The sequence below is a fragment of the Eumetopias jubatus genome, unplaced genomic scaffold (genome assembly GCF_037043125.1).
Source record: "Eumetopias jubatus isolate StellerSeaLion01/CBP00866 unplaced genomic scaffold, mEumJub1_p1.0 scaffold_3, whole genome shotgun sequence".
Classification (NCBI taxonomy): domain Eukaryota; kingdom Metazoa; phylum Chordata; class Mammalia; order Carnivora; family Otariidae; genus Eumetopias; species Eumetopias jubatus.
The window spans coordinates 35,283,244-35,296,533 of NW_028274809.1; the positions used below are offsets into that span (position 1 = coordinate 35,283,244).

Genomic DNA, 13,290 nt, shown 5'->3' on the forward strand with positions numbered 1-13,290 from the left:
CATATTTTAAGAAAAAAGAAAAAGAAGAAGATAACAGGAGAGGAAGAAAAGGGGAGTATGTCAGAGGGGGAGACGAACCATGAGAGATGATGGACTCTGAAAAACAAACTGAGGGTTCTAGAGGGGAGGGGGGTAGGGGGATGGGTTAGCCTGGTGATGGGTATTGAGGAGGGCACGTTCTGCATGGAACACTGGGTGTTATGAACAAACAATGAATCATGGAACACTGCACCAAAAACTAATGATGTAATATGTGGTGATTAACATAACAATAAAAAATTAAAAAAAAAAAAAAAGCTCCCCTTCTCCAATGCTTCCTTTGTGTCTTCCCTTCCCACTGATTAATTCTCTTTAATTCATGTTCCTTCAAAACTGATATACACGGTATAGAGGATATACTGAACTTTTAATATCTTGCTTTTTAATTGTCTTTATTATTTCTTAGTAAATATATTTTTTCTTTAAAAAGTCTATAGTCTTAGTCTACTAGTCTAAAATAGTATAGACTAAGGAATAGAGTTCAATAGAGTTTGCATTTCTTGAAGTCATGTCCATTATATTTTACTTCTTAGGAAAGTGCCTAATTTAGGACTATAAATAAGATATATGCTAAAGGTTTATTTAAAAAATACCAACAGTGGCATTCAACAACTTTCAATGTCAGAAAGGTCAACATGAGGGTATTTTAGAAATAACTGAATGCAATAGGATAATTTTATGCAAATGTTCATTAATATATTAAATCAACTGAAAAAAATTTTTTATTTTAACTTACCGCACAGAAAGTTTTTCCACTTTCTACAATTGGTCGGTATCCAGTACAGCGGCACAAATTACCTGATGAAGAAGAGATCAATTTTGGAGCACCTGGGTGGCTCAGTCAGTTAAGCGTCTGTCTTTGGCTCAGGTCATGATCCTGGGGCCTGCTTCTCCTTCTCCTTCCACCCCTCCCCCTGGCTTGTGCTCGCTCTCTCAAATAAATAAATAAAATCTTTAAAAAAAAGATCAATTTTTAAGGAATAGTAATGAAATATATTCCTTATTTGTGCTTCATTTTTTCAGTGAAATAGCTCTGTTTGTAATTAGATTCTTTTATTGTTTCTTTTGGAAACAGCAATGTTCTTCAAAAAAATCTTGTGATTACATTTTCTTCCTGAAATATCACAAAGCTCTCCATAATTTTTCCAATCAACTCTTCCTGCCTTATTTCCCACCCGTCCTAACTCATGTAACCCTGCCACTCCCATAACATCTCATGTGTCTCTTTGTTAAGCTTTTCTTACACAGTCTTTTCTTTCTTACGTGTTCTCTTAGGGAGACTATGTCCATTTGCAGGGCCCCAGCCCCCTCTTCCATGGCGTCTGCTCTAATCCCCAGCCAGAGCTGTACCACTCACTGTCTGGATCCTTTTGCAGGCCTATTATCAATTCTGCTAGAGTAGGGTCATTTATGTACATGCTTCATCTCCCTCAATGGAACTTAACATTCCTGGAGAAGGAGAGGAGTGTCTTAGATTTCATGAACCCTCCCAGTACAGCACAATGGGTGTTCAATAAGTACTTAGTATTGTTTTAATCAGTCAATATTTCCAAAGCATGGTGGAAAAGATGAGGAAATGACTGTCTTTTTACAAAGTATATTCAAATTTTGTAGCCAGTAGAAATGATATTTATGAAGAGGTTTTAATAAAATGAAAAAATTCTTATGTTATTCTGTTAAAATTGTTTATACAATATAAAATCATATATACAGTAGCTACAGTATTTAAAATAAGAAAAAAACTACGCACAGAAAAGACTGAAAGGAAACAGAAGTATCTGTGGTGGTTTTCTGAGGGCAGAAATATGAGTTTTTTCCCTTGTAATTTTTTTTTTGCATTTTTCATAATAGGAATGTGTTGTTTTTATAGTAAAAATTAATTTAAAATGATTATGTTCAGATGCAGTTTAACAATTTCAGAAGCAATATAAATGTGTGGATTGGGTAGGTTTAAACACTGACACACCTTTTAGTGTGGATTATTTCATTGAATAAAGATTATCCATTCATGTTGGGTTAAAATTATAATTGAAACCATAGGCCAAAGTTTTAGTAGTACTTTATAAGAAACTGAAAAATTTTGAGTGAAGAAGTTGTTGAGAAACAAGGGAAAATATTAAAGAAATTTTATATGCCACTTACCATAAAATTTAAGTTGCATCCCTTTGTTTTAGTCTACATCTTTTCATCATAATACTGAATTTCTGTCTAGGTCTGTTTACTGAAAGGGACAAAAAGCTTTCTTATAATATTTAGAGGTTTACTTTCACAGATTTCTTCTAAGAACTAGGGGCCAGTTACCTTGAAAGTGGGTATGTTTGTTATAGAAAACTACATTTGTTTACATGCTTTTGTTTTGTTTTTGTAGAAAATTGTGTTTATCCATTAAACTTGATAGTTATTTCATTTTAGAAGACTGAATTTCCCACTAAGTTTATCTGTGATAACTAGTTGCTGCCCATGACTTCCTAATCCAACCAGAACATAAAGAGTAAAGTGTCTGAAAGTCTATCCTCTGTAGAAAGTAGAGTTAATGAATGATTCTAACAGATTAATTTAAAAATAAACACAAAATCTCATTCTTCCACACTACCCAAATTTCCACATTGGGAAAAGATAATATTATAAGTGTTAGAAGAGCCTATTTGAATGCTTTGTAGGGGGACACTGGGATCCATTAAGGGAGAAAGATTTATAATGAAATCAATATTGCCCCAGTTCTTGGCATCACTGCTCACAAAAGGAAGGCAATACTTACTGGAAAGTATTAAAGGTACTAAAGAGGGCCTCATGTTAGCCAGGTACCTGGAACCTCAAAGTGTGCCACGATGTCTCTTCATGGGCTGGGATTTCCTTTCCTAGTTACTTGGGCACTTCCCACCCTAGGCCCTGCCTACAGAGGACTAAGAAGGCTCACCTCCAAGAGCTTTGGTTATCTGCTCCAGGGTTGGCTCTGGGTGGTTCCTCAGCAGTGTGTAGATGGACATCACCATCCCCGGGCTGCAGAAGCCACACTGTGTGCCATGACACTTGGCAAGTCTTTCCTGGGAGGAAACAGTACACTATTTATGCTTCAAACCTCTTGTTTCCCTACCCTGGACACTAGAAAGGAGTGCAGCTTATTTATTTAGCTTTCCAGAAATGAGTGCAGGGTAAAAGATGTCACTCTGGAAGAAAAATATTTCTATTTCTTGAAATATTTCTATTTTTAAAAGCCTTTTTTTTTCTCCTCTCAATAGAAAAGCCTCGTGGCAGGTATTAATTGACTTTAGTCTCTAGACTGATTTCTTCATCTGTGAAATAAGAAATGTAGCTTAGGGCACAAGTAAAATGCTTTGGAGTCCTACTCCTGTGAGTTTTAGTCCCTATTATACCTCATTAACTGTGTGCCTTGGTGATTTACTTGACTTTTCTTCATCTTTAAAATTTGAATAATAATGATATCTACCCTACAGGATGGTTGTGAGAATAAATGAACGAGTATATGCAAATCACTTAGTCTCTGGCAAGTCATTTTCATCCCCTTCTCTATCTATATTATAGAATTTTTGATGGACTAAATGAGAAAATCTATACAAAAGCTTTGAAAATTGTAAAGCATAACTTAGTAGTATTGGACCATTCATATATTTAATTCATGCACATTTAACTTTAATGCATTTAAACAACAACAAAACAATAAAAATAGGTGGCTCTTTGGGTCCCTCTTGTGTTTCTTTTCTATGTGTCTCTCACAGGGTACTCAACTGGCTGGCTCAAGTGTGCTTCACAGGTTTTTAAGTAAACATTTTTCAAATGTTTCACCCCTAAGATGGAAGCCAAATACTTCATCTGTAGCTCAGCTGGAAGGACAGATATTGTTCTAATGTTAGAGGGTAATGTGTTGGATTTATTGCTAGATGGCAAGTTGCTTCGGATGTGGCATATAAACCTGGCTGTAAATGTGATGGTAAATGTTTAGCAACCGAATCTCTGGGGAAAACCTAATTTGTAGCTTCTATCAATTTTAAGTAGTATAAAGTGTCTTTGTTTTAATTTAGGGGAAGGATGGGGCTGAGAAGTAAAGATATATGAAAACCAAAGAAGGAATCTTGATTTACACACCAGTCTCTAAAAAGAACCTTAGTCATGAAGCACTGATTATGGCAAAATGAAAATTTAGAAGCACGGAGGATTTCAAAGTTGGTGAGAGTACAACAGACTATGTGGGATGCCTATACCAGCACCTGGTTCCAGTCCCATTACGCTCTTACCTGCACGGGATGAATCCTGGTGCTGATGCTTCCTACACCTTCCACTGTTGTGACAGCAGCCCCATACAGAGAGCAGATGGGCACCAGGCACGCTGTAACTGGAGAGTGACTGCGATGGGTATTTGTAAAGAGAACACACTGGAATCATAGGGAATGAATACCGTCATTCGGGGAGCCCAGGGAAGTCAAGGGACTCTATTTTCCTGAGAGTACAGAGAATACTAGATAAAAACCCATAGATTTCTAGAAGTTTCTAGGAAAGAACTTACATATGGCTGGCATCAAATGGCAGAGAGAAATGGAGAAAAAGAATAATGAAGAGTTTTGTGTAAGACCTCCAAGAGACCCTCATTCTTTATTATTTCTCTTTCTAGAGAGAGGAAACCTTTTATTCTTCAGACAGAACACTGACTTGTATAAACCCCACCATGGGGTAGTTTAGCCCATTTGATTTTCAACCACATGCAGTTTTTAAATATATAGACACTCTGCTTGCATGCTAGTCCAATTAAATCAGAATCTGTGGGGCGAGATCACTTCATCACTTTTTAAAGCTCCTTAGCCAATTCCAATGTATGGCCATGTATGGAAGCCACCCGTTTATGCCCTTATCTTGATCATCTTTCCCACAGTAGAGTCTGTGTTAATGATGAAGTGGCTGTGGTTAGCACCAGATTCTCATCTCACTGGTTGGGAATGGGGTCCAGACCTCATTAGCCTAATTTAGCTCTTTATTCCCACTCAGACTAAGTCCTATTCTCTTTCAGGCATGAGATATTGTCCTTCTCCTAAGGAATTTTTCCTTTATTCTCCTACCCTGGAAGACAGTAAGCATGCTGGTCTGAAGAAAAGACAGGGGCACCTGGGAAGCTCAGTTGGTTAAATGGCCTACTCTTGATTTTGGCTCAGGTCATGATCTCAGGGCCATGAGGCTGAACCACTCATCTGGCTCTGTGCTCAGTGTGGAGTCTGCTTGAGATTCTTTGTCTGCCCCTCCCACCCCCTGTACCCTCTCTCTCTCTAAAAATAAATAAATAAATCTTAAAAAAAAAAAAAGGGTGCTGCTTTTGGCTCCACCAGCCCTTTGGTCAGAGGTGTTTGGAAACCACCCAGCTGGCTGGCGGGGGACCCTGAGAGAGTGCTTGGTGTACAGAGAGAGTGTGCAACGGATAAATTTTTGTTTTTTGTGTCCTCTAAGTACTCCCCTCCCATATTACGTATAACTTCCTCCCTCTTAATCTCAACCTCCCCTTTCCTTTCTCTCAACAGCTCTTCCAGTGTTCATTGCTCTCCTCAGTCTTACCCTTGTACCTCATCTGGAAAATAGAAGCATAAGCCCCATGCACTCTCAGCCCACCACTTCTCACCCAGAGTCGCAGTCACTCCCCTGCGTTCTAGGCCAGGAGGGCAGGAATCCTTCCTCCTCTCCTGTGTTCCGGCTCTCATTCATTCTTCTCTCCCCATGGACCTGCTCCACCACCGACAGTCCTCCTAACCTCTCCTTTCTACAGTCTCATTTCCCTCAATTCCCTTGAATTTAAAAGTAAATTCAAGTGTTTGCTGTGACTACACAAAACCAAACCAAACCAAACCCAATGTCTCTCTCCAGCTATGGGCCCATCTTTCTTTCCCTTCTTAGTCAAGTTTCTTAAGAGCTGTCCACAACTTCCCAGCCTTTCAGCCATTCCTGTGCCATCTGTACCTCATCCTCCAGCCTCGTCTCTCCACTGACCTTGCTTGCTCCAGGAGCAATCTAATGGCAGTGGGTTACTCCCTGGAGTCTCATACTCTCGATCACTTCTACCTTCTTGGAACGTTCTCCTCTTGTTCCTCCTTCAACTCGGACTACTCCCTCTTCCTCTCTGTGAGATGTCTGTTGTTCTATAGTGTCCTGCACTCCTAAATTCTTCTGCAGTGTGCTACATTCCAGATGGCCCAGGGCTGAACACCTGCCTTCACTGCCAACTGGCCCACATGATCTTGAGCCAGTTATTTAACTTTCTTTGCCTTGGATTCCTCTTTTTTCAATGTGAGTGATAGTAAGGCCTATCTCAAAGTTGCTTTGGGGACTAAATATGGTAATATATGCAAGCTACTTCGAACACTGATATGATAAGCATTCAAAAAGCGTTAGCTATTTTTATTACCATTGTTGATATTTACAGTGATAACTTCCAGGAAGTTATAGCCCCAGATGTGACCTCTTCTCCGAGTGAGAGAACCGTTTATCTTGATGCCTGTGTACAATCCTTCTTAGGCGTCCCGTAATTGCCCTAGTGCAATGTGTCCAAAGCTAAATTTACTGCTTTCCCTTCCTCTGTGCCTCCTCTCCCAAGTTCCCTACTTTGTGGACAGCACCACCCAGTGACTTAAGAACTTGGAATCATGCCAGACAACTCCTTCACCACCACTTTCAATCATAGTGAGCAAATTTGCATTTTAGGCTAAGGTGATTTGAGACCCTGTTCAGCCCTTCCAGGCAAATTCCTCTTAGTGTATGTCAAAGCCCTAAATCTTCTACCAAGACAGAAGTGTATCACTACTTTGTGTTTAAGCCATTCTTGCCTGACCCCCCCACTCTGAAATCTCTTGCTTAAAAGCAAAGCAGCATTTATATAGCAACAGAGACCATGACCCTGAGAGAGGGGCACCAAGGACAGGTACACTCTCATGGAAACAAAGTCCACGGGAAAGATCCAGAGCTTAGGAAGTTGTGGGCTGAGCAGGCTGGGAGGTAGTGTTGAGTGCGATAAACACCTGGAAAGAAAAGAGGGGAGTGCCTGTGGGCAGGAAAAGATGGAGGCTTTGCATCCTTCCCAGACACAAAGGATACTGGATCTTCTTGGTCTTGGGGTTGTATCTTGACATCATGACAGTGCAGGCGCCGCAGCCCCCTCCCCCACAGCTGTCCTTGGTGCCCGTGAGATAGAGTGGAAGGAAGGGAGTCAAGGAAAAAGAGGGGTGCAGGCCACTTTGCTTTTTACGCTGTTCTTCCTCAGATACAGGTAACGACTAACATGTTTTCTTGAGTCTCACCGAGGTGTCTTGTTTAGACAGCTGTTCCATTATTTTGCATATAAATGAGCCCAGTGATGAAAGATGAGAAGAAATCCTTACAGACTCACACTGCCTTACCTGAAACTCTCCTGGCCGGATGCATTTCTAATGTAAAAATCTCCATATTTTACAAAGGTAGTAAGATAGTGTTCCCAAGTGGGGCTAGGGCAGTACCTTGTAATCAAACACATTAATATTTTCACAGTGAACCATAGGGATATTCACACTAGACGGGGAACAGGAAGACTACCAAGCGCCTCGTGAGAGATCAGGGTTTACATCCAAATGAGGTGTAAAAAGGCTTTTGAATTCAGAGTTGTGGACAATGGGTCACTGTGGAGGTGCTGGGAAGTAGTGCATGGGAAAATTTGGAAAACCGTCTCTGGGAGGCTTAACTTGCTCTGTTCACCAATGTATGCGTCTACCTTCTTATTGGATTAGAGAATATTAATTTAATAACCATGGCTCCTAAACTGGTAATGTCAACAAGCACTGTGTACCTTTTCCCTGTAAGATGTTTGCATAAAGAGAGAACAAATAATATATTAAATCTCCTGCTTTAGGTTCTGTAAGAATCTACTGAATTTGCTTGGGGCCTTTTCTGGGTGAGTTTAAAAAGGATTTCATGGGCGGAGATCATAACTGGCTTGGGCAGAATAGTGAGTTGAATGGGACATTAAGGGACAATACTGGCTAGAGCAGTTGGAATGATGGGTTAGGAAACCAGATTGCAAGGGGTTACATAGTGAGACACAAAGTCTGGAGAGAAAATGAGGCATCAGGTACACATAATCTCTTAGATAAATTTGGCAAGGAAATAACAGGGAGAAACAAAGTAGTGTTTTTAGATGGGTATGTTGGGAGGCAAAAAGACAGAAGTGGGGGCAAGGAAGTGAAGATCCCGAAGAGGGGGGATAACATTATCTTGTATACCGTTGAATCCCCAGAGCCTAACACAGTGCCTGGCTCTTAGTAGGTGTTCAATAAGCATATATATTTTAACTTATTATTTTGAAATATTTATAGTTTCACAGGAAGTTGCAAAAATAATATAGTGACAATACCTGTCACCTTGCTTCCCCCAAAGATGACATCCCACATAGCTATAGTACATCAAAAGCAGGAAGTTGACCAGGGTATTACAATGATAACCAGACTGGGGAGCTCACTCAGATTTTACCACTTACACATGCACGCATACCATATACGTACAGTTCTAGGCAATTTTATCTCACAGACAGATCTCTGTCACCACTGCCACAATTACTTGTGCTTCCTCAAACCCAAGACATTCTTCCTGAATTATTTATTGCAGGTCTGTTGAAGGTATTGGGAGGGGTAGGGGGTGAAAAAAGGTCCAGATCAGAGGTGGAGAGCTGAGAGTACAGTAGCTCTATGTTGGAATTTTGAAATATGTTTATTGAACCTTGTTTTCTCTAATAAGACTTATGAAAAGGTGTTAAGTGACAAGTCAGGGAAGTTCTCATGGGAGACCACTGTCGGTACCATGTACCCCTGAGCAGCTGGCTGGATGTTTTCACTTTAACACTCTCGAATATAAAACTGTCGTCAGGGGGCCACGAGACTCAAAAGGTCATAAAGTTATTTCGAAAGTTAGCACACTCATGCCTCACTGGATGATTCTTTTGGTTTTGCTCTGGTGAAAAACATCACAAATAAGGCATGGATCTCTCACTCTTGGATGCATTTTGTCAATTCCAACTAGACTCTACAGATCGAACACAAGGGTATTAACCTTGAGCAAATACAGGGTGACTTTCTTCAGAAGACTTAGCATGCTCACTTTTTACCACCCAGTCCAGATTCATTATAGTAAAATATAAGGATATGGACTTTCCTCAGGTAGTCCAGGAGGTTTACTTCAGGATCAGCATTCTTCTCTATGACCTACATTGTGAAACGAGAACAGGGATTTTAGGAAGATAATACCAACATGTTAGGGCAATTCTAGCCATTGTTTTGGGGGCATGTTTTTAACAGATGGTAGCTTCACAGGGGAAAAAAATAACAAAGGAAAACTTTCTAAGACTTGGAACCAATTTTAAAGAAATTATGGAGCATTATTTCAATGTCTCTGAATATATATGACAATTACAAATTCTGGATTGCTTTTCCTTATAGTTACCCAGAAAGGGCCCAAATAGGGAAACAGATACATAGATTCCAAAACTGACTCAGATAACTCCTGGCCATAGGAAGTCATAGAAGAGGTTAGCCAGAGATTTCTTAATGGAGTCATGGGATGCACGTTATAACGGGAGCCCCTCCTGTTCCCATACCCAGCTCCCAGTCCCCTAGTGAAGGGGAGGTGCCACCATGCAAAGGAAGAGCAGAAGGGAGCATGAATCTGGCTCTGCCTTTCATGTCGCACTCCTGGCTGTTACTGCCAATAGATAGAAGCTGGCACATGAGATGAAAACTCTCTGCTTTCACTGGCTCAGACAGTTCTTCTGCTAGAGACAGTCAGGCAAGATTAGGGAGAACGGGAGAGAAATTTACAAGGAAGTGTAGCAATGAGCCCAGAAACAGAGGACATTGTTCCATTAAAAGTATTTACTTTTATCACCCCAGAAAAAGGCAACAGGCCACATTATTCTTCATATGCTGCCTCCTATTTCCAAAACTTCTGAGTCCTCATTAGCTTTACTCAGCCAGAGATGAGCTTATCACCCCTCCACTCGGAATCATAGCATGAGGAGGAGGCTAAGTATAGTGGCATCTCAGAAACAAAGCATTATAGTTAGATTTACTTTAACACCCTAATTGTGTGGCTATGGGAATTATTTCCAAAGGTGGGAACAAAAGAGGGGATAGGGAGTAATGGTGTGCAAACCAGGACTAATATAACTTCTTCCTGTCTCTATAATGGGGGAATACAGCCTGACGACCCTATTCTGTGTTATAAAGACATTGATATACCTGAGACAACATTTCAGTTAAATAGTAAACCTTCCCCAACCACTTTAGCTGCCCAATGAGTGCAACACTTGATTTAATGCTGTCTCCTTCAATCATGACATGGCCTCAGGTTCCAAATGCAGGAAAAGGCAAGATTAGACTTTGGGAAATTAATTAAAGGCTGCCAACTGCAATTCTGACCTATCAAATATATGGTACTCCCAGTCATTTAAAAAAATATTTCAGTAATCATATGAGAAATACTGGTCACACCAATAGCCGCACTCACAAAATTATATAGGTACATCCTGTTTCCTCCAGTAATTTATAGACACTTAGGAAATAAATCCCTTTTTAGTAAGTATATGAAAACAGGGGAAAGCTCACTAGTAATTGGAGAGATGCAAGCAGAAACCCCCGAGACAACATGCCCATTAGATTAGGGAACCTTAGGAAGTTTGATTATAACAACTTTTGGCACATTAAAGATTGGCAAATCATCTCTTGGCAAGGAAACAGCATCTGTCATGCAATGAACTGTGGGAGAGGTAACTTGTGCAAGATTCTGGAAAGCCACCTGTCAGGACCTCTGAAATCGGCAAGGTACAATCTCACTTAGAAATTCTCTTGCCAGTGTTGGCGAGGAGACACATCGTAGGATGTTCACTGCAGCATTTCTTGGGGTAGTGGGGAATTGGAAGCACCCTATGTGTCTATTGCTAGGGTCCTGGATAAGCAGAATGAACGATGTGCATAGCCTGGAGAACTAGCATGCAGAAGTCACAGGTTTTCAAAGAACAACATGGATAAATCTCAAGAACAGTGATGAGTCACAAAGGGAATTCATAAGTCACGACACCACTTGCATAAGAACACACACACACACACACACACTTGTGCACAACACTCCGCAGGCCAAATACTGTATATTTCAAAGACATACCTATATTTCTAAATGACCATATGGAAAGTAGATGGGAAGGACATATATTTAAAATGCACAAGAGTGGATGCTTATGGGGGAAGGAAATAAAGAGAAGATAGGACATAAAAAGAAAAAAAAAAGAAATAATATAAAACGAAAGAGGAGCCTTGTCCAGACTGTGATGATGGTGTGCCACAGCCAGAGATGAGTGTGCTTTGCTGAACTCTGTGCCCCTGGGTCTAAAGGAAGGAAAAACAACCACAAAAATAACAACAAAACCAATCTCTTCAAAGAGGTGTATAATTTCCCTCCTTTGGCCATCTGTAACTTGTCTTAGAAATTTGTAAGACAGAGAAGGGTAAAAACAGCAAAATATCAGCTGTGATTTCAAAAGATTGAAGGGAATAATCATTCTAATGTGATATTAAGGGAGAAATGGTTTTATTCCCCAACAAAGGAAAAGCAGCAAAGCCATTTTCCTCACACTCAGAGTAAGTTCTCAGCTTTTGAATTACTACAAATTCTCGCTCAGCAATAATTTTTCTGATGTTCCAGTTGGCTTCAGGTCATTCAAGATCCTGACCTACAGGTAAACATTATTGCTAAACCCAGACTTTTCCTTCGTTTTTTTATTTTTTCTTTCTGTTGTTAGTTCATAGACTTCCTAAAAATGGTATTTCCCTGCTATTTGACAGGCAAAAATCCCAAGAATTTTTGCCTTGATTAAAGTTGTGTTTCTTTCTTTATGGAAGAACATCAGTAATCTAAAACAACTGAGGCTCGAGAAGCAAAAGCATTAGCACCAAATGACTGTCCAAAATAATTTTTCATTTTAATAATTTACTAATTTTTTCCCTCTAATTTTCCCAAGGCATCTCAAACTTTCCATGTATTCATTTTGCTCATTAAAGTACAGGGTTGAGAACAACTGGCCCAGGCTAAGCATTAGAGCTGCCACATCTTTTCTGGAGAAGGTAGCTTAATTAGTACTCCATGTTTCAGACAGAGAGGCTCCCGCCTCTAGGTTTATTGATCAGTGTGAGACGCTTAAGACAAAACAAAATCATTCTTTGCTACTATTACCTTCAATGTCATATATGCCTTCTATTAAAATAGCATGGGTGAGCTCAAGTAGAGCTAATATGCAAATAAAAGAGGGAATGACAATTTTTCATACCTGTGTCAGAATTTACTTTGGTTGTAATATAACAAAGAAAATGAGAGTTCCTTACTGATTCCAAAAGAAAAGCAAAGAGCAAGCAAAGGCCCCAATGCCTTAATACTTTGCACCAAACCTTGAACTAATGATCGATGTTCAGGTTCACACTACTATATATGACTTGAAAAAGAGAGGAGAGGATAAAGACATAACAAGTGGCATTGCAGTGAAAAAAAAAAAGCTTGGCTTTTGTCCCTGGTATACAAAAATTCACATTAATCATCTCATAAACTTACCTTTCTTCCATTCACAAAAAAAATCAGTTCATCAGAATTGGGAACAGAAGCCATTATACCAGGAAAAGAATGCCTCCACCAGAATAGAGGTTTGTTTGTTTGTTCTAAAGAGCAGATAAGTTAGAGCAAAAACCTGGGTAACTATCAGCCTTGCCGACATCATGGGGTGATTTATAGTCACACTGCCACATGAGGAGCACCAACCAGGGCTCTCTGCCCTCCGCCCCCCGCCCCCCGCCCACAGGGACTTTGAATGGTTCTTGGCAGCGCCCTGTTCCTCCTTTCTTACAAATCAAGTCAGTGTCTTTGCCCATCCCTTTTGGAATCTGACTCGTTTCCCCAGGGGAAGGTGTTTAAAGCCAGGGACTAATAAATAAAAAGTGAGTTTTAAACAGGCTGTTATCTGGCCAAGTCATCAATCAACACAGTGCTATTAAAACTCCTAAAACTTTCTTTGATTTTTCCCATGCAAAGGGAAGATTCTACCATGCATGTAACTAAAGACTTCATGAGTCTTTAAAACTCAACTATAACAACCAGCAAGTATATTCTCCTTCCTAAATCTTTTTTTTGTACTCACCTTGTTTCTTCAAATTTAAGGGTTCATGACATCAACCTACCTAAAACCATAAACATGTACAG

General features: G+C 39.9%; 1 protein-coding gene across 1 annotated transcript in view; it reads right to left on the reverse strand.

Annotated features, from left to right (window-relative positions):
* The window catches only part of LOC114225005 (aldehyde oxidase 4-like), a 57,872-nt gene extending 45,170 nt beyond the window's left edge, over positions 1-12,702 (reverse strand). Inside the window, 6 exon segments of the mRNA XM_028124341.1 lie at positions 776-837; positions 2,957-3,083; positions 4,293-4,401; positions 7,126-7,222; positions 9,200-9,257; positions 12,649-12,702. Of these exon segments, the coding sequence (XP_027980142.1) occupies positions 776-837; positions 2,957-3,083; positions 4,293-4,401; positions 7,126-7,222; positions 9,200-9,257; positions 12,649-12,702 (507 nt within the window).
* Between the last annotated feature and the right edge of the window lie 588 nt (positions 12,703-13,290).